At 46.9% G+C, this 24,139-nt stretch overlaps 1 protein-coding gene across 1 annotated transcript; it reads left to right on the top strand.

The window, feature by feature from the left end:
• Window positions 1-6,792: 6,792 nt before the first annotated feature.
• LOC114561561 (desmoglein-2-like) lies at window positions 6,793-24,139 on the top strand. The gene is made up of 5 exons (XM_028587617.1): window positions 6,793-6,989; window positions 8,624-8,782; window positions 8,943-9,084; window positions 23,707-23,867; window positions 24,029-24,139. Exons 1-5 carry the CDS (start codon window positions 6,837-6,839, stop codon window positions 24,137-24,139), a joined length of 726 nt encoding a protein of 241 aa, XP_028443418.1. The 5' UTR covers window positions 6,793-6,836.

The raw sequence follows: 24,139 nt of genomic DNA, 5'->3' as shown, positions 1-24,139 counted from the left end.
CTTGTAGTTCAATACTAGTACTAGCACAATATTTACTGCTGGTTATTTGTACATGCATGCAAGTCTAGTATGCAGTTCACTATTTGATGCAAGATTAAAAGCAACCATCAAAAATGTGCTGAAGGCCATCTTTTACAGTCACAGTATTTTTATTGTAAAATTTGACAAAATGGAAAATTCTCTTAACAAAATCATTATTATTAATTATAATAATTATTATTAATCCTCTCCGTGAACCATCACCTTATCGTGGTGGAGAGGTTTGTGTGTCTCTGTGAACCTGAGGGCTGTGTTGTCTGGAGCTTTGTGCTCCTGGTAGGGTCTCCCAAGGCAAAGTGGTCTCAGGTGAGGGGCCAGACAAAGAATGGTTCAAAAACCCCAATGAAAAAGCTAAGCAGAGATGGAGTGACCCTGCCCGGAGGAAGCCCGGGGCCCCCGTCTGGAGCCAGGCCCAGACGGTGGGCTCGTCGGCGAGCGCCTGGTGGCCGGGTTTGCCACGGAGCCCGGCCGGGCACAGCCCGAACAAGCTACGTGGCAACTCCCTCTCCATCCCATGGGCCCACCACCTGTGGGAGGAACCGTTGGGGTCGGGTGCGATGCCACATGGGTGGCAGTGAAGGTCAGGGGCCTCGACGGACCAGACCCGGGCAGCAGACGCTGGCTCTGGGGACGGGAACGTCACCTCTCTGTGGGGGAAGGAGCCGAACTGGTGCGGGAGGTGGAGCGCTACCGTTAGATCTGGTGGGGCTTACCTCTACGCACAGTCTTGGTTCTGGAACCATACTCCTGGATAGGGGTTGGACTCTTTTCTTCTCCGGAGTTGCCCAGGGTGTGAGGCGCCGGGCGGGTGTGGGGATACTCACAAGTCCCCGGCTGAGCGCCGCTGTGTTGGAGTTTACCCCAGTGGACGAGAGGGTCGCCTCCCTACGCCTGCGGGTTGTGGGGGGGAAAACTCTGACTGTTGTTTGTGCATATGCACCAAACAGGAGTTCGGAGTATTCGGCCTTCTTGGAGACCTTGACTGGAGTCCTGCATGGGGCTCCAGTGGGGGACTCCATTGTTCTGCTGGGGGACTTCAACGCACACGTGGGCAATGATGGAGACACCTGGAGAGGCGTGATTGGGAGGAACGGCCTCCCTGATCTAAACCAGAGTGGTTGTTTGTTGTTGGACTTCTGTGCTAGTCATGGATTGTCTATAACGAACACCATGTTCGAACATAGGGATGCTCATAAGTGTACCTGGTACCAGAGCACCCTAGGCCGAAGGTCAATGATCGATTTCATAATCGTTTCATCTGATCTGAGGCCGTATGTTTTGGACACTCGGGTGAAGAGAGGGGCAGAGCTGTCAACCGATCACCATCTGGTGGTGAGTTGGGTCAGAGGGTGGGGAAGACTCTGGACAGACCTGGTAAGCCCAAACGTGTAGTGCGGGTAAATTGGGAACGTCTGGAGGAGGCCCCTGTCCAACAGACTTTCAACTCACACCTCCGGGCGGAGCTTTTCGTGCATCCCTGTGGAGGCTGGGGGCATTGAACCCGAGTGGACAATGTTCAAAGTTTCCATTGCTGAAGCTGCAGCGAGGAGCTGTGGTCTTAGGGTCTTAGGTGCCTCAAGGGGCGGTAACCCACGAACACCGTGGTGGACAACGGTGGTCAGGGAAGCCGTCCGACTGAAGAAGGAGTCTTTCCGGGATATGTTATCCCGGAGGACTCGAGGCAGTTGCAGGGCACCGAAGGGCCGAAGGGCTGCAGCCTCTGCCGTGAAAGAGGCAAAGCAGCGGGTGTGGGAGAAGTTTGGAGAAGACATGGAGAAGGACTTTCGGTCGGCACCAAAGTGCTTCTGGAAAACTGTTCGCCACCTCAGGAGGGGGAAGGGGAACCATCCAAGCTGTGTACAGTAAGGATGGGACACTGTTGACCTCAACTGAGGAGGTAATAGGGCGGTGGAAGGAGCACTTTGCAGAACTCCTGAATCCGACTAATACGCCCTCTATGTTAGAGGCAGAGCTGGAGGATAATGGGGGATTGTCGTCGATTTCCCAGGCGGAAGTCACTGATGTAGTCAAACAACTACACAGTGGCAAAGCCCCGGGATTGATGAGATCCGTCCAGAAATGCTCAAGGCTCTGGGTGTGGAGGGGCTGTCCTGGTTGACACGCCTTTTCAACATTGCGTGGAAGTCTGGGACGGTGCCAAAGGAGTGGCAGACTGGGGTGGTGGTTCCCCTTTTTAAAAGGGGGACCAGAGGGTGTGTGCCAATTATAGGGGTATCACACTTCTCAGCCTCCCTGGTAAAGTCTACTCCAAGGTGCTGGAAAGGAGGGTTCGCCAATAGTCGAACCTCGGGTTGAGGAGGAACAATGCGGATTCCGTCCTGGTCGTGGAACAACGGACCAGCTCTTCACTCTCGCAAGGATCCTGGAGGGAGCCTGGGAGTATGCCCAACCGGGTCTACATGTGTTTTGTGGATTTGGAGAAGAAGCGTATGACCGGGTCCCCCGGGAGATACTGTGGGAGGTGCTGCGGGAGTATGGGGTGAGGGGTCTCTTCTCAGGGCCATCCAATCTCTGTACAACCAAAGCGAGAGCTGTGTCCGGGTTCTCGGTAGTAAGTCGGACTCTTTTCAGGTGAGGGTTGGCCTCCGCCAGGGCTGCGCTTTGTCACCAATCCTGTTTGTAGTATTTATGGACAGGATATCGAGGCGTAGTCGGGGGGTGGGAGGGTTGCAGTTTGGTGGGCTGGGGATCTCATCGCTGCTCTTTGCAGATGATGTGGTCCTGATGGCATCATCGGCCTGCGACCTTCAGCACTCACTGGATCGGGTTCGCAACCGAGTGTGAAGCGGTTGGGATGAGGATCAGCACCTCTAAATCTGAGGCCATGGTTCTCAGCAGGAAACCGATGGAATGCCTTCTCCAGGTAGGGAATGAGTCCTTACCCCAAGTGAAGGAGTTCAAGTATCTTGGGGTTGTGTTCGCGAGTGAGGGGACAATGGAGCGGGAGATTGGTCGGAGAATCGGGCGCAGCGGGTGCGGTATTGCATTCAATCTATCGCACCGTTGTGGACGAAAAGAGAGCTTAGCCAGAAGGCAAAGCTCTCGATCTACCGGTCAGTTTTCGTTCCTACCCTCACCTATGGTCATGAAGGCTGGGTCATGACCGAAAGAACGAGATCCAGGGTACAAGCGGCTGAAATGGGTTTCCTCAGGAGGGTGGCTGGCGTCTCCCTTAGAGATAGGGTGAGAAGCTCACTCATCCGTGAGGAGCTCGGAGTAGAGCCGCTGCTCCTTTGCGCCGAAAGGAGCCAGTTGAGGTGGTTCGGGCATCTGGTAAGGATGCCCCTGGGCGCCTCCCTAGGGAGGTGTTCCAGGCACGCCCAGCTGGGAGGAGGCCTCGGGAAGACCCAGGACTAGGTGGAGGGATTATATCTCCAACCTGGCCTGGGAACGCCGATCCCCCAGTCGGAGCTGGTTAATGTTGCTCGGGAAAGGGAAGTTTGGGGTCCCCTGCTGGAGCTGCTCCCCCCGCGACCCGACACCGGATAAGCGGACGAAGATGGATGGATGGATGGATGGATGGATAATTATTAATGAAAGATTTAAAAAAAAAAAAAACGAACAAACTTAAATATATATTAACTTTTCAATCAAAATAAATTAACATCATCCTCTCAAAACAATGAAAACAGCAGATTTTTAGCAAATATATGCCAACAAGAAAATAAAGTGGACATGTAAAATGGAATTTAGAACGATAGATTTGTGTGTGTGTGTGGGGGTGTGTGTGTGTGTGTGTGTGTGTGTGTGTGTGTGTGTGTGTGTGTGTGTGTGTGTGTGCAAGCTTCTCAAATAAATTGCCCTTCATGATGGGAATAATAAAGTCTGTATCTATAGATGTCATTCCATAATTCAATCTAAATGAACGTATCAAACTGGATTATAATATTGTCTGTATCTTACATGCAGGCTCAGGTAAACTACTCACTGTTTCCAACTGTCCCCAACTATCCAGAATCCAGTACCGACAGTGGATTGTTGTTTTTTAATTTTATTTCATAATGATCATTATGTGATAAAATAATTATTATTGATGTGTTTGAATTTCTGTCATTAATACATATTTCATTTTCTTTTTTGTAATGGTAAAAAGAGCAAGAGAGACAGAGAAATCCCCACAGACTCCCTGCAATGATGCTACATTGAACATTGAACACAATGTTGCTCACCTTCTTCACTGGGACAGGGAGGGGCACAGTAAGGGGGAGACTGGGCTGCTGCTGACTCATCTGTTGTTAAGTCTGCTAAAAAGGGCAGGGACAATGATTTAATATGAATATCTTGCTAAACGTTTCCCTGCACTGATTAAATGGTGATTACATGTAGGCTAACACTAGTCTGTAGCTAGCTAGCTTATTTCACTATGGACATTAAGCCAACAGGTTAAAGGTGCTCTAAGTGATGTGACGCATTTTTTAGGCTACAACATTTTTTGTCACATACAGCAAACATATCTGCTAGCTGCCTGTCCCCTGAACACACTGCAAAAAAAAACGTGGTCTCTGTAGACAGCCTAGGCTCCACCAATGTCAACAAAAACTAATTGCGCCAACCAATACAGACAGTACAGGCCAAAAGTTTGGACACACCTCATTCAATGCGTTTTTTTAATTTATTTTCATGACTATTTACATTCTCACTGAAGGCATCAAAACTATGAATGAACACATATGGAATTATGTAATTAACAAAAAAAGTCTTATATTTTAGATTCTTCAAAGTAGCCACCCTTTGCTTTTTTTATTAATAAGGGAAAAAAATTCCACTAATTAACCCTGACAAGGAACACCTGTGAAGTGAAAACCATTTCAGGTGACTACCTCATGAAGCTCATTGAGAGAACACCAAGGGTTTGCAGAGTTATCAAAAAAAGCAAAGGGTGGCTACTTTGAAGAATCTAAAATATAAGACATGTTTTCAGTTATTTCACACTTTTTTGTTAAGTACATAATTCCATATGTGTTCATTCATAGTTTTGATGCCTTCAGTGAGAATCTACAATGTAAATAGTCATGAAAATAAAGAAACACATTGAATGAGAAGGTGTGTCCAAACTTTTGGCCTGTACTGTGTAGAGAGAGAGAGAGAGAGAGAGAGAGAGAGAGAGAGAGAGAGAGAGAGAGAGAGAGAGAGAGAGAGATTTCTCAACATTCTCTAGCCTACTTTACTGTGGTTACTACATTTTGTTTGTTTTCTCTGTACCTTTACTCGCCAGCCTGCATACTGTGGTGTCTCTCTGATCATCTGTTAATTTATCTGGCCATAGTCCTGGATCCTCTGGCAAAAACTGGTCTGCACTGCTCTGCCTGCTTTCCAGTTCCTCAGCTCTCATTTCCACACTGTGCTCAGAGCTCCCTTCACTCCCATCATCCTCAATCAGATGTTCTCTGTCAACTTTCTCTATGAAGGATACATCTGATATTAATAAAACACACTAAGATGTTAGTGTTACTTAACACCTTTCAGTCAAAATGACTAAAGATGGTTTGCTTTAATTTTGATATAAGCTCACTCAGCTTGTCTCAAATCCAAAGAGGAGGATGAGGGGTCTGTTGCTACTACACTCCCTGCTGTGACCATGTGTTTCACAATGTTAACATCTGCTTCTACCGAATCTGACATAACTATAATGTTGACATGATATGTATCTACCGATGAGCTACCAAGCTACCTATGACACTGATTAGTCTATTATTGCTAATTATAGACATTACAGCCTATTAATTTAAAATGATAAATTAGTAATAAATTAGGCTATTACAATGGTGTGTTATATGCAAACAGCATTGCTAGTGTAGTTTATTTATTTAGCCTTTACCTCAGATTACATGTATAACCAAATTATCATTTGAAAGTGTATGTTCTGCTCTTTATATGGGTTGTCTCAGTCCGTTTTTAGCACTAACGGTCGCGGAGATATTCAAGCAGTTTAGCTCACCTTTCTTTGAAAATAAGTCAATTACCAATTGTTTCCCCTCATTTCGTTTTCTCTCCTTCTCTTTTCTTTCCTTTCTTTTTGGTAGCCTGATTTGTCTTTCTTTGAGCAAGACATTTCTACAGCAGAAGTTTGCGCTCCACCAGATGAACAAACATAAACAAAATGCGTGCAGATGGACTAAACCATTTGGCGCATTAGCAAGGGGTGGGTGAGACCTTAGATAGTCTTTTTTGTATACAAAATGTAGTCAGTCAATCAACCAAGTTATATAAAACTGGGTTACAGTTTGACACCCTTTCTTTTGTCTTCTCTCTCTCTCTCTCTCTCTCTCTCTCTCTCTCTCTCTCTCAAAACTAGATTTTGATTTAACGTTACTTGGCAACATTGTGGGTCACTGTAGTTCTGGCGCATCTACTGACTGCAACTAAACACCGTCAATGAGTGCGCTAAGACAGGACCAAACCATTTCATGCAGATAAGGGGGGTGGTCGGTTTACTTTTTGGTCAATGGGGATATTTAACTTTTACTGCCAAAAACAATTAAAAACAAAAAGATCATTAATTGTATTATCATATTTGAAATATATATATATATATATATATATATATATATATATATATATATATATATATATATATATATACTGAATGATGATGGTTTAATAATTTTATATTAGTTTTTACCTATTTTATGGGACTCCTGTCAGTCATGGGCCATTGGAATTGTCCTAACTTTTCCCCCCTATACGGCGCCCCTGAGAGGCAGAGTAGGGCGGGTCACGGCTTTGCCTGTCCCTCTGAACCATCCATTCTAGCATCAACCAAATACACAAATCAAATGTCAATCAGTCAAGTAAGGTTCCATTGTGAAGTAATTCCATGTATTGTATTCCAGCTGCAGGCTGTTGCTGTGGTGAAGGCCTACTGCTCTCTTGCCCCACCAAAATCACTGTTCGAAAATGAAGACTACACCAAAGACTTTATTGCCAAGGTGAGTCATTGGTCATTGATTTCAACTCTCTGTAATGCTACTAGTTAACTGATGACTATGAAAGAAACAGAAGTATTTTAACACTCATGTGGCACAAAGCTTGTGTACTTTCTAGTGCCCCAATGTAACCATTACTCCAATGTCCGAATCAAGAAACAAGAACATTGATTTTAAAACTGATGTGACATACCATCAGGGAAGTGGTACCTCCTTTGTGGTTTATCATCTCTTTGTGTATTTGCTTTACATAACACACAAGGGTGTCTCTCTAAACACAAATATGCAGAAGAAAATCTAAATGTGTAAATTTAAAACATTTTAAGGAATAACAGCAATAATTGTTTAATAAGAAGGTTTGGAATAGGTTTAACCATCTATAAGAGGTGGGAACTCCGAGAGAGACTTTTTGGATTTACAAATTTTGTTTGATACAACAGTATATCTAGGCCTGAATATAGGAATTCCGTGCTGTTTTGTGAAACATTTATTTTAATACCAAAAAGGTTGTATAGTGTGTTCCTTTGAGTCAATTAACATCATGTCCACCTGTTGTCCCAATTACCAAATTAGGACAAACCCCTGAGGGAATGTAAGCAATGTTCTCTTAAAAGCTTTTTCTCAAATCTAAATTTTTTTTTTCTTTTGGGTTAACTTTAGCTGCTTCTAAAAAAGATAAAATGGGAACCTAAGCATGCATTGACCCAAATCTCTTTAACTCCATACTGTCTTATACATTTTAGCAAATGGCCAGCACTAGGCCTGTAACAATTATTGCATGATTGTCTTATCCCAATTTTTTTACATAATTTTTAAGTTTAACCGCAATTAATTGCTAACATGACTGAAAGAGACAATTATGGCGTTTTTCCATTACATGGTACCTGCTCAACTCACCTCAACTCTACTCTCCTCTCTTCGACGCACTGTGCGTCCCTTTTCCATTGCAGATTTTAGTACCGCATCAGCGTGGCTGGTCATCATAGCGACTGCCGTGGGCGTGGCTTGGTAGCGTTGCATTTCCCCCCGACTCATTTCCTGGTTCTCCTTCTCCGTAAACAACATGAAATCAACAAGATAGTTAACTTTTCCTGCTCCAGATTTCCCACCGTGGTCAGAAAGAACAGGGGAGACACTTTGTTTCTCTCACTATAATGACTCTAGAGTCACTACTCGCTGCGGAGCTAATTGCCGGCACTCTCTCAGTTCTCCCTCGCTCACCAGCTACACACACACACACGGCGACTCGACACACACACCAGTGCACAAGTATAAATCAGGCCACTTGTATGCTACGGAGAAAGCTCTGCGTGGCAGCAAAAAAACACCGCTGGCTAAACTATTTAAAAATGCCGTCTGTCGCTAGCAATGCAGTGATCAGTGACGATTCTTTCCGACCAATCTGTAGCCTGCAGGGTTTCACGTCACCTTCTCGGCTCGCCTCAGCTCGCTTGGAACCTCGACTGATGAGGTACTTAAAAAAAGTACCTATTAGCAGGTACCAGGGACTTTTTTTTGTAATGGGAAAACCAAAAAAGGCAAGGCGAGTCGAGGCGAGGCGAGTAGGTACCACGTAATGGAAAAGCGCCATTATATTGTTCATCGCAATTATTGGTTCTCTGTGTACTGTGTTTCAGATTAATTCCGATTTGGATGATGGGAATGGGAATATTGTATACTCTCTAGAAGGCCACGGTGCAAACCAAAATCCCTTCAATGTGTTTGTAGTCAACCCTAGAAGTGGACACATTTGTGTCACCAAAATTCTTGACAGGGAATTCATGGATTTCTACAATGTGAGTAATGACAGATTCTGTTCGTCTTCTGTGCTTGTCATATTGAATATTGAAATATTTGGCAGCCATTTGCTACACATCGACATCACAGGCTATTCATGTCTTAACATTTACCTGATAAGACAGAGGATGAAGACAACATTTGAGTTTTCTGTTTCAGCTGGCAGGTGTTGCTAGGTACAAGAATGGCAGCCTTGCAGAGGACAACGTTAACATAATAATCAAGGTTGTAGATGAAAACGACAACTCTCCAGTGTTTCAAGACATCCAGACCGGGGGGGTGAATGAAGGCAGTCCTGTAGGTTAGTGTTTCTGCTTTTGTGTAACATGTCTGTACTGTTTCGTAATCCTTAATAGCTTCATTAAATTATGATTAAAATAAATAACTTTTGATTTGGATCTGCAAGCTTTTCTCTCTCAGGTTTACATTCAGTGTTACTCTCCAAAACACATTATTCCTGCATTTTAGTAACACCCATACTATATAGTATGTCAAGTCAGTGGCGAAATTGGTGGGGCACCAACCATTTCAAAAGATGGGCTGCATACCAGTGAAACTGGAATACTCTGTATCTCACTCTGTTAACATATCAACAAACTACATTGCTCCACAAAACACTTTTAACAGAGCAGCTTTCCTTTTCCAGGTGTTGTGAACATGATAGAGAGAGAGAGAGAGAGAGAGAGAGAGAGAGAGAGAGAGAGAGAGAGAGAGAACTTTTGTAGTTGAATTTTCCTACCCTCACTCACACAAACGTAAAACTGTCACAAACCTAAATTAAGAATAAAATATTTAAGGTGACACAAGCAGAAATGGTGTATGCGCACACAGGGCCATACGCAAACCGTAACGACATGAGCAACAGTCTATAGTGCCATAGAACGATAAAATCAGAGCAGCAGTTGCTGGTTGTATTTAGCCGCTACAGAGCTCTGGGATGCCGGCTGCCAGCGGCAGTTGTATGGCCGCCAATAGGTGACTGTGAGCCGGCTACAGGCACCGCCAGATGACGGTAGAGCTAAAGATCTTCATCACCAGAACCCGACGGGTCCCTGTTCGGTCTTAATTTCTATAATTTTACTCTGGCTCGGGCCAGGCTTGAGCTTGCGCTCCGGGTTGTGCGGTAAATGAGCTGTTAGATGATGCCAGAGCCATAGAGAGAGAAGAGTTGAGACACTCTTTGATCTCGCTAGCGGGGTGGTCACATGGTTCATGTCAGCCTGTATAGTGTGCTGTGCACATACAAATAAAGATCAGTATATGCATCATAAAGGGCCTCTGATAAAATATAGACAGTTGACAATTCAAAAGAGGTAGCTATTTAATCAAATTACTTCAGAAGTTACTCGACGGCATGAAAGATGTCCAACGCCATATAATGGATTGTTTGGAACTATGCGAGGCTGCATACCCTGGAAGTAGGCGCACAACTGAGTCCAATAGTTTCGCCACTGTCTTTCTCTATCACTCTGGGTGATGCATTTAGTTTAGCGCGAAAATGGATGCTGAGGAGGTGAAACGGAGGCTGGCCTCTGGAGGACTTATTTTATTTCTTTGTTCCAACTTCCAAGTGGCCTTTAGCCTATGTTAGTCATGTATAAATTATATTAAAAAATTTATAAAATTACTAATTCTTGAAAAAAGGCAAAAGAGCTGTGTGTGCGCACATTTGTATAATGACGGGCTGTAAACGGGTTCAAGCTTTTAAAAAGCTGTCAATCAAAATGTACTTTTCAGGCTCGGGCCAAATTCTGTTGGGCTCGGGCCTTGTCGGGCCGAACTTTTAAGGCCCGATTACAGCTCTAGATAACGGTCCTTTCAGGGGCCATGGTAGTGGAGTTTAGCCAGAAAAAGTGAACGTCATGCGACGATGCATACAGGTCCATTCTATGACAACAATCAAGCATGTAACATTACACACTATTCACCATCTAACGTAATATCAATTGATCCAACACAACATAAGGAGCAGCACCACAGAGGGAGGATGATAAAATGTGTTTTCACTCACCGAGGCACTTGTGTTACGACCCCTCTGATGGATTTAGGGACAGTAACACGACAATCAATAAAATGTGACCGAGTCAGTGTAAAAGTGAAACATTTGGTTTTTATTCCAAACATGGATATACAGGTAGCTCACAACAGGAGGGTGGTGGATGGGACCTGGAGGTTGTGCCAAACAAATGAAATCAATATAACAAAACGGGGCCTAGCTCACCACTAGCTCTACAAGCAAAACAAATCAAACCAAATACCTAACCTGCTTCTCTACAAAAAGATAAAGAGAACATTACACAGGCGGCAACCACCACTAAGCCTGGTGTATCTACAGTATACAATGATCAACTACATGCAAAATGTTAGTGATGTTACCCGTGAACCCTCTGCTGCAATGCATGTATCGAAAACATGAACCAATTTGGAATGAAGCTTTGAATCGGAGCTTGATTCGTTTGGAGATAATCACGTGACCAGTGACGTCCGAAGCTTCGTTTCACACACACCCACGTCACTGCTTCGAAGTTCAATTCAAAAGCTGCGCGAGCAGCGCAACACAGGGCTGGGGTTGTTGCAGTAGGAGAGTCAACAGAGTCAGGAGAGTTAGTTAATAGAGATATTATAGCCAGTAAGAAAGTGTATATCATAGCGAGTAGCCTAGTTTATAGTGAGTAGAGAGTTTATAAAAGAGAGTTTAGAGCGCCTTCTGCACTGCCTATCTCACCTATTTGGCTGAGGAGACAATGTTGCTCTAGGCTACGTAGGCCTAATCACAGAAATGTGTGTGCAATGTGTTCTTCATTCATTTCCCTCCCAAATTGATGCATTTGTTTTCAAACACAAGACAGTTCACAATCAAAATCCTAACTTTATAGTTCTTTTTTTGGCGGAGAAGGCAATTACATTTTTATTTATGCAAGGTCCCACATATAGGCTTAGTTATTTATGTCATTATTTATTTATCAATGAATTCATACTCAAAATGTGTTCATCTTCAACTCTAAAGTAGAGTTTAGATTCTCTGCCCAAGCCCGCCAGACTTTCGGGCCGGGCCGTTATTTTCCCGTTTTTTATATATGTGTCAATGTATTTTCCGCCACTATCCTGGGCCGAGCCGGGCCAGGCCGGGCCCTTGATCAAGCTTTTGTGTTTTTTACTAGGCCTATAGCCTAATTGGGTGGGGAGAAAGCTATGTTATAATCAGAAATAGGAGAATTACCTTTGAGCAAGTTTGGAGGAAAGTCGGAGGTATGGAACCATTTTAAACAAGTCGTGGGCAGTGACAATATGTGTCGGCTTTGTTGAGGGCATTAAGTGCGGCACGCTGTTGCCTATAACAGCAAATAAAACGGGGACTTGGATGATGAACAGACACATGAAGCAGGCTTGTCGTGGCAGAAAAGATGATAGTCAGCCTTCAACGTCCTCTTGTGTTACTTCTCCAAGCGTGAGGGCGAGGCAAGCCCTCACAGAGAAATACATTGAGTTTTTTTTTTTACGTTTCTTCATTCAGATCCATTCCATTCTGAATAAACAAACAGCATAGTTTACATGCTTCGTCCTTGTTGCATTATTCATTAAGATCATTTTAAACAGATTTCTGCAGTTCAAACAACTCTGAATTGTATGAGAACGTCAGACGTATTAAAAAAGTGTCGGGTTAAAATCAGGCTCATGATTCCAGTTAATGTGTCAGGCCGGGCTTGGACACAACGCGCACGGGCTCGGGTTGGGTCGGGCTTACTCTAAAGACATTCATGGCTAATAACTGTGAATCAGTTTGTGACACAATGCTAACCCTAACTTCACCACCAGATGTCCTCATAGAGTTCTGAAGCTTCGAGTAGTGAACCTTTTCTCAATACAATTGGCTTGAAAGCTTCACTGCTTCAGAAAGCTTCAGTTCGCCATCACTAGTTTTTGATACAATTGGCTTGAAAGCTTAAATGCTTCAGAAAGTTTCAGTTCGCCATCACTACAAAATGTACAGGGTACCCCAACTTACCTAAGGTCCTCAACCTCACAAAACTTAACAACATAAAGGACATGCAAACGAGCAACCAGCCAGTAGAGAAAGAGCAAGAGCAAGCTCCTGCTTCTCAGGAGTCCTTTTATTGACTGCCACCTCGCAAGCTGATTGGTCAACTCCAAACACAGGTGGAAAGCAATCACCTCAATCACCTGGAGAGAAAACAGAGTGAGCAAGAGAAAGAACAAGAGAAAAACACATGCAGACAGGAGCTTTTTCTGGCATGGAACACCCCCACCCATATAAATCCAAGCAATGCTAAACAAAAATCACACCTAACATAAGGCTTGGATCTACATCAACAGCAAAGCATACTACATAGCGCGTGACAAAGCATCAGCAAGAACATTTTCGGACCCCTTTTTAATGGTTTATGTCCAGGTTGTAGTCTTGAACTATTAGAGACCAATGCATTAGACGTTGGTTGTGATTGTACATCCTGGATAGAAACACAAGAGGATTATGATCTGTGAAGACCGTAATGGGCTTAATGCTTGATCCAAGATAAACCTTAAAATGTTGTAACACGTACAACACTTATTTTTTTGAAATAAAAAAAGTTAACAGGCTTAGGATACACCAAGGCCTATTACAAGACAATCATTTATAATGTCTGCAGAGGTCTGTTGAGGGGAAGAGAAGTTACGGAAGTTAAAGAGTCACTCTCAGAGTAGAAAGGAATTTGGCCATAAAATGAGGGGGTTGCCAGATTCTGTAGGTCAGCCCGACATCTTCAAACTAGGTGAGGGGTCACAGGGGAGCTATATATTATAGGCCCTCTCCTCCTTCAGAAGGCGGCTGAAGACGTCATTGGACATGGATTGCGCTGAAGCAAAGGATCCTGGCCCCTGCCCACCCACCAATAGGGAGGAGGTGACACCCCGGAGTAGAATAGAATATCAACTGTCTGTACTAGGAAGTCTGGGCCATTCTACAGAGCCCCAGGGTGAAGTAGGGTGGTCCACATCGATGTGTGTTATGTATCCTTTTGTTTTATTCCTTGTATACAAGTTGCTATTATTATTCCATGTTTAATGAACCACCTCAAATGAGAGAAGTTGATTGTCTTCTGTCCTAAATGACCTATTGGACTGCGTCAGCCTCACTAAAGAGAACGGCAACGCAGCGGTTCTTCCTCTGGGCACACTTGACTTATTTTGTGTGCTAACCACTCCACGCTAAACCGCGGTTACTTTTACCAGCAGTGTGAGTGACGACAATATCCTGAGGCTGGTGGGCACCAAGGTGTTTTAATTCCAGAGACACTCTGAGCGTGCTTATTATTATTTAAATATATATACACTACTGGTCAAAAGTTTTAGAACACCCCAATTGTTCTAGTTTTTGATTGAAATTTTAGTAGTTCAAGTCCAATGAATAGCTTGAAATGGTACAAAGGTAAGTGGTGAACTGCCTGAGGTTAAAAAAAAGTAAGGTTACCCAAAACTGAAAAATAATGTACATTTCAGTATTTTACAAAAAGGCCTTTTTCAGGGAACAAGAAATGGGTTAACAACGTTAAGCTGTTCTGCAGCAATGGAAGTTGATCAAGCTTTGAAAGTTGGTGCTACCAATTCCCACAGGTGTTCCAACTTACAACCCCCTCTGTTTGTATAAAAGTATTTTTGGAACAGACTGTGGTACCATACCCTCGTGAGCATTATTTGAATAGTATTGTACTGCAGAAAGTAGTGTGTTGCCATAAAAATGGCAGAAATTGTGAAGAAAGTCAAGTTGTCAGTGAGTACAGTATTCTTCACCATCAAAAGGCACTTAGAAACTGGGGGAAACTCTGACAGAAGAGGTCTGGCAGACCCAAAGCCAAGACAGAATCAGAAGACAAGTTTCTGAGAGTCAACAGCTTGCGTGATAGGCGGCTCACAGGACAACAGCTTCAAGCACAGCTTAATAGTGTTCATAATAAGCAAGTCTCAGTTTCAACTGTAAAGAGAAGACTTGGAGCTGCAGGTTTGATAGGTCAAGTTGCAGCAAGAAAGACATCACATCAGAATAAGAAAAAGAGGCTTGTCTGGGCCAAGAAACATCGTCAATGGACTACTAAAGACTGGAAGAAGGTCATATGGACTGATGAATCAAAATTTGAAATCTTCGGTTCATCACGCAGGATTTTTGTACGCTGTCGAGTAGGCGAAAGGATGGTTCCTCAGTGTGTGACATCAACTGTTAAACATGGAGGAGGAAGCATGATGGTCTGGGGCTGTTTTGCTACATCCACGGTCGGTGATTTGTACAGAGTGAAAGGCACCCTGAACCAAAAAGGCTACCATAGCAGTTTGCAATTTGATTTCCATTGTAGAAAGAATGCCACAAGTGCATGAATTTCAATAAAAACCTTGAAAAGTTGGGGTCAATTTTTCCAGGTTTTCATTGAAATTCATGCAGTTCAATGTCTTATTGTACTCTGAAATGAAAGAAAAGAACAAATGAACAATTTTAGTTAAAAAAGAAATCATGGAATCAATTTATAAACCAAAATGTATATATATGTATATGTGTATATATGTATATGTATGTAATATATATAAATGTATACAAAATGTAGGAAGAACCCCTGACCAACTAGGCGCATACCAGAGGGTACTGCATGGCGCTGCAAAATGCTGTGGTAGCCGTTTTGGTTCAGGGTGCCTTTCACTCTGTACAAATCACCGACCCTGGATCCAGCAAAACAGCCCCAGACCATCACGCTTCCTCCTCCATGTTTAACAGTTGATGTCACACACTGAGGAACCATTCTTTTGCCTACTTGATGGCGTACAAAAATCCTGCGTGATGAACCAAAGATTTCAAATTTTGATTCATCAGTCCATAACACCTTCTTCCAGTCTTTAGTAGTCCATTGACGATGTTTCTTGGCCCAGGCAAGCCTTTTTTTCTTATTCTGACGTCTTAGCAATGGCTTTCTTGCTGCAACTTGACCTATTAAACCTGCAGCTCTTATATAACTTATTACGACCACTATTAAGCTGTGCTTGAAGCTGTTGTCCTGTGAGTTGCCTATCACGCAAGTTGTTGACTGTTGTAGTTCTAGACTGCCGGGGGACTTCCTTCCTTTGACACACTGAGCTTCTCTCTCCTCTCTCTATTACCATTTGTGTGCATCCTGTCCCAGAAATGCTTGTTACTAACCTAGCTCTGAGGAGTTTCTTCCCCGGAGTCCTTATGTTTTTTCCATCCATCCATCCATCCATCTTCGTCCGCTTATCCGGTGTCGGGTCGCGGGGGGAGCAGCTCCAGCAGGGGACCCCAAACTTCCCTTTCCCGAGCAACATTAACCAGCTCCGACTGGGGGATCCCGAGGCGTTCCCAGGCCAGGTTGGAGATATAATCCCTCCACCTAGTCCTGGGTCTTCCCCGAGGCCTCCTCCCAGCTGGACGTGCCTGGAACACCTCCCTAGGGAGGCGCCCAGGGGGCATCCTTACCAGATGCCCGAACCACCTCAACTGGCTCCTTTCGACGCAAAGGACCAGCGGACCCAGCCTTCATGACCATAGGTGAGGGTAGGAACGAAAACTGACCCGGTAGATCGAGAGCTTTGCCTTCTGGCTAAGCTCTCTTTTAAATCACAACGGTGCGATAGATTGAATGCAATACCGCACCCGCTGCGCCCGATTCTCCGACCAATCTCCCGCTCCATTGTCCCCTCACTCGCGAACACAACCCCAAGATACTTGAACTCCTTCACTTGGGGTAAGGACTCATTCCCTACCTGGAGAAGGCATTCCATCGGTTTCCTGCTGAGAACCATGGCCTCAGATTTAGAGGTGCTGATCCTCATCCCAACCGCTTCACACTCGGTTGCGAACCGATCCAGTGAGTGCTGAAGGTCGCAGGCCGATGATGCCATCAGGACCACATCATCTGCAAAGAGCAGCGATGAGATCCCCAGCCCACCAAACTGCAACCCCTCCCCACCCCGACTACGCCTCCATATCCTGTCCATAAATATTACAAACAGGATTGGTGACAAAGCGCAGCCCTGGCGGAGGCCAACCCTCACCTGAAACGAGTCCGACTTACTACCGAGGACCCGGACACAGCTCTCACTTTGGTCATACAGAGATTGGATGGCCCTGAGTAGAGACCTCCTCACCCCATACTCCCGCAGCACCTCCCACAGTATCTCCCGGGGGACCCGGTCATACGCCTTCTCCAAATCCACCAAACACATGTAGACCGGTTGGGCATACTCCCAGGCTCCCTCCAGGATCCTTGCAAGAGTGAAGAGCTGGTCCGTTGTTCCACGACCAGGACGGAATCCGCATTGTTCCTCCTCAACCCAAGGTTCGACAATCGGCCGAACCCTCCTTTCCAGCACCTTGGAGTAGACTTTACCAGGGAGGCTGAGAAGTGTGATACCCCTATAATTGGCACACACCCTCTGGTCCCCCTTTTTTTAAAGGGGGAACCACCACCCCAGTCTGCCACTCCTTTGGCACCGTCCCAGACTTCCACGCAATGTTGAAGAGGCGTGTCAACCAGGACAGCCCCTCCACACCCAGAGCCTTGAGCATTTCTGGACGGATCTCATCAATCCCCGGGGCTTTGCCACCATGTAGTTGTTTGACTACATCAGTGACTTCCGCCTGGGAAATCGACGACAATCCCCATTATCCTCCAGCTCTGCCTCTAACATAGAGGGCGTATTAGTCGGATTCAGGAGTTCCTCAAAGTGCTCCTTCCACCGCCCTATTACCTCCTCAGTTGAGGTCAACAGTGTCCCATCCTTACTGTACACAGCTTGGATGGTTCCCCTTCCCCTCCTGAGGTGGCGAACAGTTTTCCAGAAGCACTTTGGTGCCGACCGAAAGTCCTTCTCCATGTCTTCTCCAAACTTCTCCCACACCCGCTGTTTTGCCTCTTTCACGGCAGAGGCTGCAGCCCTTCGGGCCCTTCGGTACCCTGCAACTGCCTCCGGAGTCCTCCGGGATAACATATCCCGGAAAGACTCCTTCTTCAGTCGGACGGCTTCCCTGACCACCGGTGTCCACCACGGTGTTCGTGGGTTACCGCCCCTTGAGGCACCTAAGACCCTAAGACCACAGCTCCTCGCCGCAGCTTCAGCAATGGAAACTTTGAACATTGTCCACTCGGGTTCAATGCCCCCAGCCTCCACAGGGATGCACGAAAAGCTCCGCCGGAGGTGTGAGTTGAAAGTCCGTTGGACAGGGGCCTCCTCCAGACGTTCCCAATTTACCCGCACTACACGTTTGGGCTTACCAGGTCTGTCCAGAGTCTTCCCCCACCCCCTGACCCAACTCACCACCAGATGGTGATCGGTTGACAGCTCTGCCCCTCTCTTCACCCGAGTGTCCAAAACATACGGCCTCAGATCAGATGAAACGATTATGAAATCGATCATTGACCTTCGGCATAGGGTGCTCTGGTACCAGGTACACTTATGAGCATCCCTATGTTCGAACATGGTGTTCGTTATAGACAATCCATGACTAGCACAGAAGTCCAACAACAAACAACCACTCTGGTTTAGATCAGGGAGGCCGTTCCTCCCAATCACGCCTCTCCAGGTGTCTCCATCATTGCCCACGTGTGCGTTGAAGTCCCCCAGCAGAACAATGGAGTCCCCCACTGGAGCCCCATGCAGGACTCCAGTCAAGGTCTCCAAGAAGGCCGAATACCTGTTTGGTGCATATGCACAAACAACAGTCAGAGTTTTTCCCCCCACAACCCGCAGGCGTAGGGAGGCGACCCTCTCGTCCACCGGGGTAAACTCCAACACAGCGGCGCTCAGCCGGGGGCTTGTGAGTATCCCCACACCCGCCCGGCGCCTCACACCCTGGGCAACTCCGGAGAAGAAAAGAGTCCAACCCCTATCCAGGAGTATGGTTCCAGAACCAAGACTGTGCGTAGAGGTAAGCCCCACCAGATCTAACCGGTAGCGCTCCACCTCCCGCACCAGTTCCGGCTCCTTCCCCCACAGAGAGGTGACGTTCCACGTCCCCAGAGCCAGCGTCTGCCGCCCGGGTCTGGTCCGTCGAGGCCCCTGACCTTCACTGCCACCCATGTGGCATCGCACCCGACCCCCACGGTTCCTCCCACAGGTGGTGGGCCCATGGGCTGGAGAGATGGGAGCCACGTAGCTTGTTCGGGCTGTGCCCGGCCGGGCTCCGTGGCAAACCCGGCCACCAGGCACTCACTGACGAGCCCGCCGTCTGGGCCTGGCTCCAGACGGGGGCCCCGGGCTTCCTCCCGGCAGGGTCACTCCATCTCTGCCTAGCTTTTTCATTGGGGTTTTTGAACCATTCTTTGTCTGGCCCCTCACCTGAGACCACTTTGCCTTGGGAGACCCTACCAGGAGCACAAAGCTCCAGACAACACAGCCCTCAGGTTCACAGAGACACACAAACCTCTCCACCACGATAAGGTGATGGTTCCATCCATCCATCCATCCATCTTCGTCCGCTTATCCGGTGTCGGGTCGCGGGGGGAGCAGCTCCAGCAGGGGACCCCAAACTTCCCTTTCCCGAGCAACATTAACCAGCTCCGACTGGGGGATCCCGAGGCGTTCCCAGGCCAGGTTGGAGATATAATCCCTCCACCTAGTCCTGGGTCTTCCCCGAGGCCTCCTCCCAGCTGGACGTGCCTGGAACACCTCCCTAGGGAGGCGCCCAGGGGGCATCCTTACCAGATGCCCGAACCACCTCAACTGGCTCCTTTCGACGCAAAGGACCAGCGGCTCTACTCCGAGCTCCTCACGGATGACTGAGCTTCTCACCCTATCTCTAAGGGAGACGCCAGCCACCCTCCTGAGGAAACCCATTTCGGCGCTTGTACCCTGGATCTCGTTCTTTCGGTCATGACCCAGCCTTCATGACCATAGGTGAGGGTAGGAACGAAAACTGACCGGTAGATCGAGAGCTTTGCCTTCTGGCTCAGCTCTCTTTTCGTCACAACGGTGCGATAGATTGAATGCAATACCGCACCCGCTGCGCGATTCTCCGACCAATCTCCCGCTCCATTGTCCCTCACTCGCGAACAAAACCCCAAGGTACTTGAACTCCTTCACTTGGGGTAAGGACTCATTCCCTACCTGGAGAAGGCATTCCATCGGTTTCCTGCTGAGAACCATGGCCTCCGATTTAGAGGTGCTGATCCTCATCCCAACCGCTTCACACTCGGTTGCGAACCGATCCAGTGAGTGCTGAAGGTCACAGGCCGATGATGCCATCAGGACCACATCATCTGCAAAGAGCAGCGATGAGATCCCCAGCCCACCAAACTGCAACCCCTCCCCACCCCGACTACGCCTCGATATCCTGTCCATAAATATTACAAACAGGATTGGTGACAAAGCGCAGCCCTGGCGGAGGCCAACCCTCACCTGAAACGAGTCCGACTTACTACCGAGAACCCGGACACAGCTCTCACTTTGGTCATACAGAGATTGGATGGCCCTGAGTAGAGACCCCCTCACCCCATACTCCCGCAGCACCTCCCACAGTATCTCCCGGGGGACCCGGTCATACGCCTTCTCCAAATCCACAAAACACATGTAGACCGGTTGGGCATACTCCCAGGCTCCCTCCAGGATCCTTGCGAGTGAAGAGCTGGTCCGTTGTTCCACGACCAGGACGGAATCCGCATTGTTCCTCCTCAACCCGAGGTTCGACTATCGGCCGAACCCTCCTTTCCAGCACCTTGGAGTAGACTTTACCAGGAGGCTGAGAAGTGTGATACCCCTATAATTGGCACACACCCTCTGGTCCCCCTTTTTAAAGAGGAACCACCACCCCAGTCTGCCACTCCTTTGGCACCGTCCCAGACTTCCACGCAATGTTGAAGAGGCGTGTCAACCAGGACAGCCCCTCCACACCCAGAGCCTTGAGCATTTCTGGACGGATCTCATCAATCCCGGGGCTTTGCCACTGTGTAGTTGTTTGACTACATCAGTGACTTCCGCCTGGGAAATCGACGACAATCCCCGTTATCCTCCAGCTCTGCCTCTAACATAGAGGGCGTATTAGTCGGATTCAGGAGTTCCTCAAAGTGCTCCTTCCACCGCCCTATTACCTCCTCAGTGGAGGTCAACAGTGTCCCATCCTTACTGTACACAGCTTGGATGGTTCCCCGCCCCCTCCTGAGGTGGCGAACAGTTTTCCAGAAACACTTTGGTGCCGACCGAAAGTCCTTCTCCATGTCTTCTCCAAACTTCTCCCACACCCGCTGCTTTGCCTTTTTCACGGCAGAGGCTGCAGCCCTTCGGGCCCCTCGGTACCCTGCAACCGCCTCCGGAGTCCTCCGAGATAACATATCCCGGAAGGACTCCTTCTTCAGTCGGACGGCTTCCCTGACAACTGGTGTCCACCACGGTGTTCGTGGGTTACCGCCCCTTGAGGCACCTAAGATCCTAAGACCACAGCTCCTCGCCGCAGCTTCAGCAATGGAAACTTTGAACATTGTCCACTCGGGTTCAATGCCCCAGCCTCCACAGGGATGCACGAAAAGCTCCGCCCGGAGGTGTGAGTTGAAAGTCTGTCGGACAGGGGCCTCCTCCAGACGTTCCCAATTTACCCGCACTACACGTTTGGGCTTACCAGGTCTGTCCAGAGTCTTCCCCACCCCCTGACCCAACTCACCACCAGATGGTGATCGGTTGACAGCTCTGCCCCTCTCTTCACCCGAGTGTCCAAAACATACGGCCTCAGATCAGATGAAACGATTATGAAATCGATCATTGACCTTCGCCCTAGGGTGCTCTGGTACCAGGTACACTTATGAGCATCCCTATGTTCGAACATGGTGTTCGTTATAGACAATCCATGACTAGCACAGAAGTCCAACAACAAACAACCACTCTGGTTTAGATCAGGAGGCCGTTCCTCCCAATCACGCCTCTCAGGTGTCTCCATCATTGCCCACGTGTGCGTTGAAGTCCCCAGCAGAACAATGGAGTCCCCCACTGGAGCCCCATGCAGGACTCCAGTCAAGGTCTCCAAGAAGGCCGAATACTCCGAACTCCTGTTTGGTGCATATGCACAAACAACAGTCAGAGTTTTCCCCCACAACCCGCAGGGCGTGGGGAGGCGACCCTCTCGTCCACCGGGTAAACTCCAACACAGCGGCGCTCCAGCCGGGGCTTGTGAGTATCCCCACACCCGCCCGGCGCCTCACACCCTGGGCAACTCCGGAGAAGAAAAGAGTCCAACCCCTATCCAGGAGTATGGTTCCAGAACCGAGAGTGCGTGAGAGGTAAGCCCCACCAGATCTAACCGGTAGCGCTCCACCTCCCGCACCAGTTCCGGCTCCTTCCCCCACAGAGAGGTGACGTTCCACGTCCCCAGAGCCAGCGTCTGCCGCCCGGGTCTGGTCCGTCGAGGCCCCTGACCTTCACTGCCACCCATGTGGTGATGGTTCCACCCAGCATATTTCCTTGGAGTACATTGGCACCAAGATCTTGGTTGCAGCGGTCGCTGTGGTCCTGCTGCACTCCCTGCTAAGCTCTGTGGTGCCCTGCAATGTATTGCTGCGTCCTGCTGAACCCTGCTGCTTCCTGCTACGTCCATCCATGCTCTGCTGTGCCACGCTACATCCTGTAACGCCCTGCAGCGCCCTGATATGACATGAACTACTACAACTACCATTTGAAATCACTGTTCCATTATTAATGTGACTATTATTGCCACTGTTCATCACATCCCCAACCGGCACCATCAGACACCGCCTACCAAGGGCCTGGGTCTGTCCCAGGTTTCTTCCCAAGAGGGAGATTTTCCTCGCCACTGCTTGCTCTTGGGGGAATTATTAGAATTGTTGGGGCTTTGTAAATTATAGAGTGTGGTCTAGACCTACGCTATCTGTAAAGTGTCTCGAAATAACTCTTATTATGATTTGATACTATAAATAAAATTGAATTGAATTGACTCTCAGAAACTTGTCTTCTGATTCTGTTGTGGCACAAAGTGCATTTTGATGGTGAAGAATACTGTACTCACTGACACCTTGACTTTCTTTGCAATTTCTCTGTAGGAAAGACCAACATTCTTAATTGTTATGATGGTCTGTCTATCTTCCATTGTTAATTGCCTTTTTCCTGCCATTTTTATAGCAACACACTACTTTCTACAGTACAATACTGTTCAAATAATGCTCACGAGGGTATGGTACCACAGTGTGTTCCAACAATACTTTTATACAAACAGAGGGGGTTGTAAGTAATCCAGACAAGTTGGAACACCTGTGGGAATTGGTAGCACCAACTTTCAAAGCTTGATCAATCTCCATTGCTGCAAACAGCTTTACGTTGTTAACCCATTTCTTGTTCCCTGAAAAAGGCCTTTTTGTAAAATACTGAAATGTACATTATTTTTCAATTTTGGGTAACCTTACTTTTTTTTTAACCTCAGGCAGTTCACCACTTACCTTTGTACCATTTCAAGCTATTCATTGGACTTGAATTGCTAACATTTCAATAAAAAACTAGAAAAATTGGGGTGTTCTAAAACTTTTGACCGGTAGTGAATATATATATATATATATATACTGTTTATAAAAATAGAGATATTTATGCAATGACCCACTATTTGAGCCCCTTGTCTTAATTGTTAAACATAGTTGAAAAATCAGACTGGATGTTACATTACATTACATTCAGCTGATGCTTTTATCCAAAGCAACTTACAATTGCTATATATCAGAGGTCACACTCCCCTGGAGCAGCTATGGGTTAAGTGTCTTGCTCAGGGACACATTGGTTGGTGTATCACAGTGGGAATCAAACCCAGATCTCCCACACCAAAGGCATGTGTCATATCCACTGCGCCATCACCACTCCATAAACGTAACTTTGGTTTGTTTACAACAAACCTACACGGAACATCTTTCATTTTGGTGATGTGATGCTGTTTTTACAGATACTCCAGTTATGAGAGTAATTGCAACTGATGATGATGAACCAGGGAATGTGAACTCTCAGATCGCCTATCACATCATAGATCAGACTCCAGCTGATGACCTGTTTCGCATGAACAAATCTGGATACATCTTTGTCAAACGATCTGGTCTGGACAGAGAGGTACAGTTTGAATTACATCCACAGCCTACTCAACAGTGTTTAAAATGATGATGGTGAAAGTGATGAACACAGAGAAATATCACCAAAACTCTGGAGCCCCTCTCAGCTCCGCTGTTCTGATTTTCTGGACTGCTGTCTGCTCGTGTGTACCTTGTTTCCAGCAGCAGGCAGATGGAAAGTTCAAAAGAGCTCTGGAAGACCCACTGTACGCTACCCACCCACCCCAACCAGGGGAGTTGGTGGAGACTAAACCAGAGCTAAAAGGAGAATAA

Source organism: Perca flavescens, chromosome 9, assembly GCF_004354835.1.
Source record: "Perca flavescens isolate YP-PL-M2 chromosome 9, PFLA_1.0, whole genome shotgun sequence".
In the NCBI taxonomy this organism is placed as follows: domain Eukaryota; kingdom Metazoa; phylum Chordata; class Actinopteri; order Perciformes; family Percidae; genus Perca; species Perca flavescens.
Note: the sequence above shows the minus strand (reverse complement) of the source record. Positions and strands in the feature narration are given on the sequence as shown.

Bases quoted from the DNA above. Each gene is read 5' to 3' on its own strand.
- LOC114561561 (XM_028587617.1), top strand. From the start codon at position 6,837: ATGTCAATCAGTCAAGTAAGGTTCCATTGTGAAGTAATTCCATGTATT. The intron at 8,783-8,942 runs GTGAGTAATGAC...TTTCTGTTTCAG, and splicing joins AATTCATGGATTTCTACAAT to CTGGCAGGTGTTGCTAGGTA. The intron at 23,868-24,028 runs GTACAGTTTGAA...CCTTGTTTCCAG, and splicing joins GATCTGGTCTGGACAGAGAG to CAGCAGGCAGATGGAAAGTT.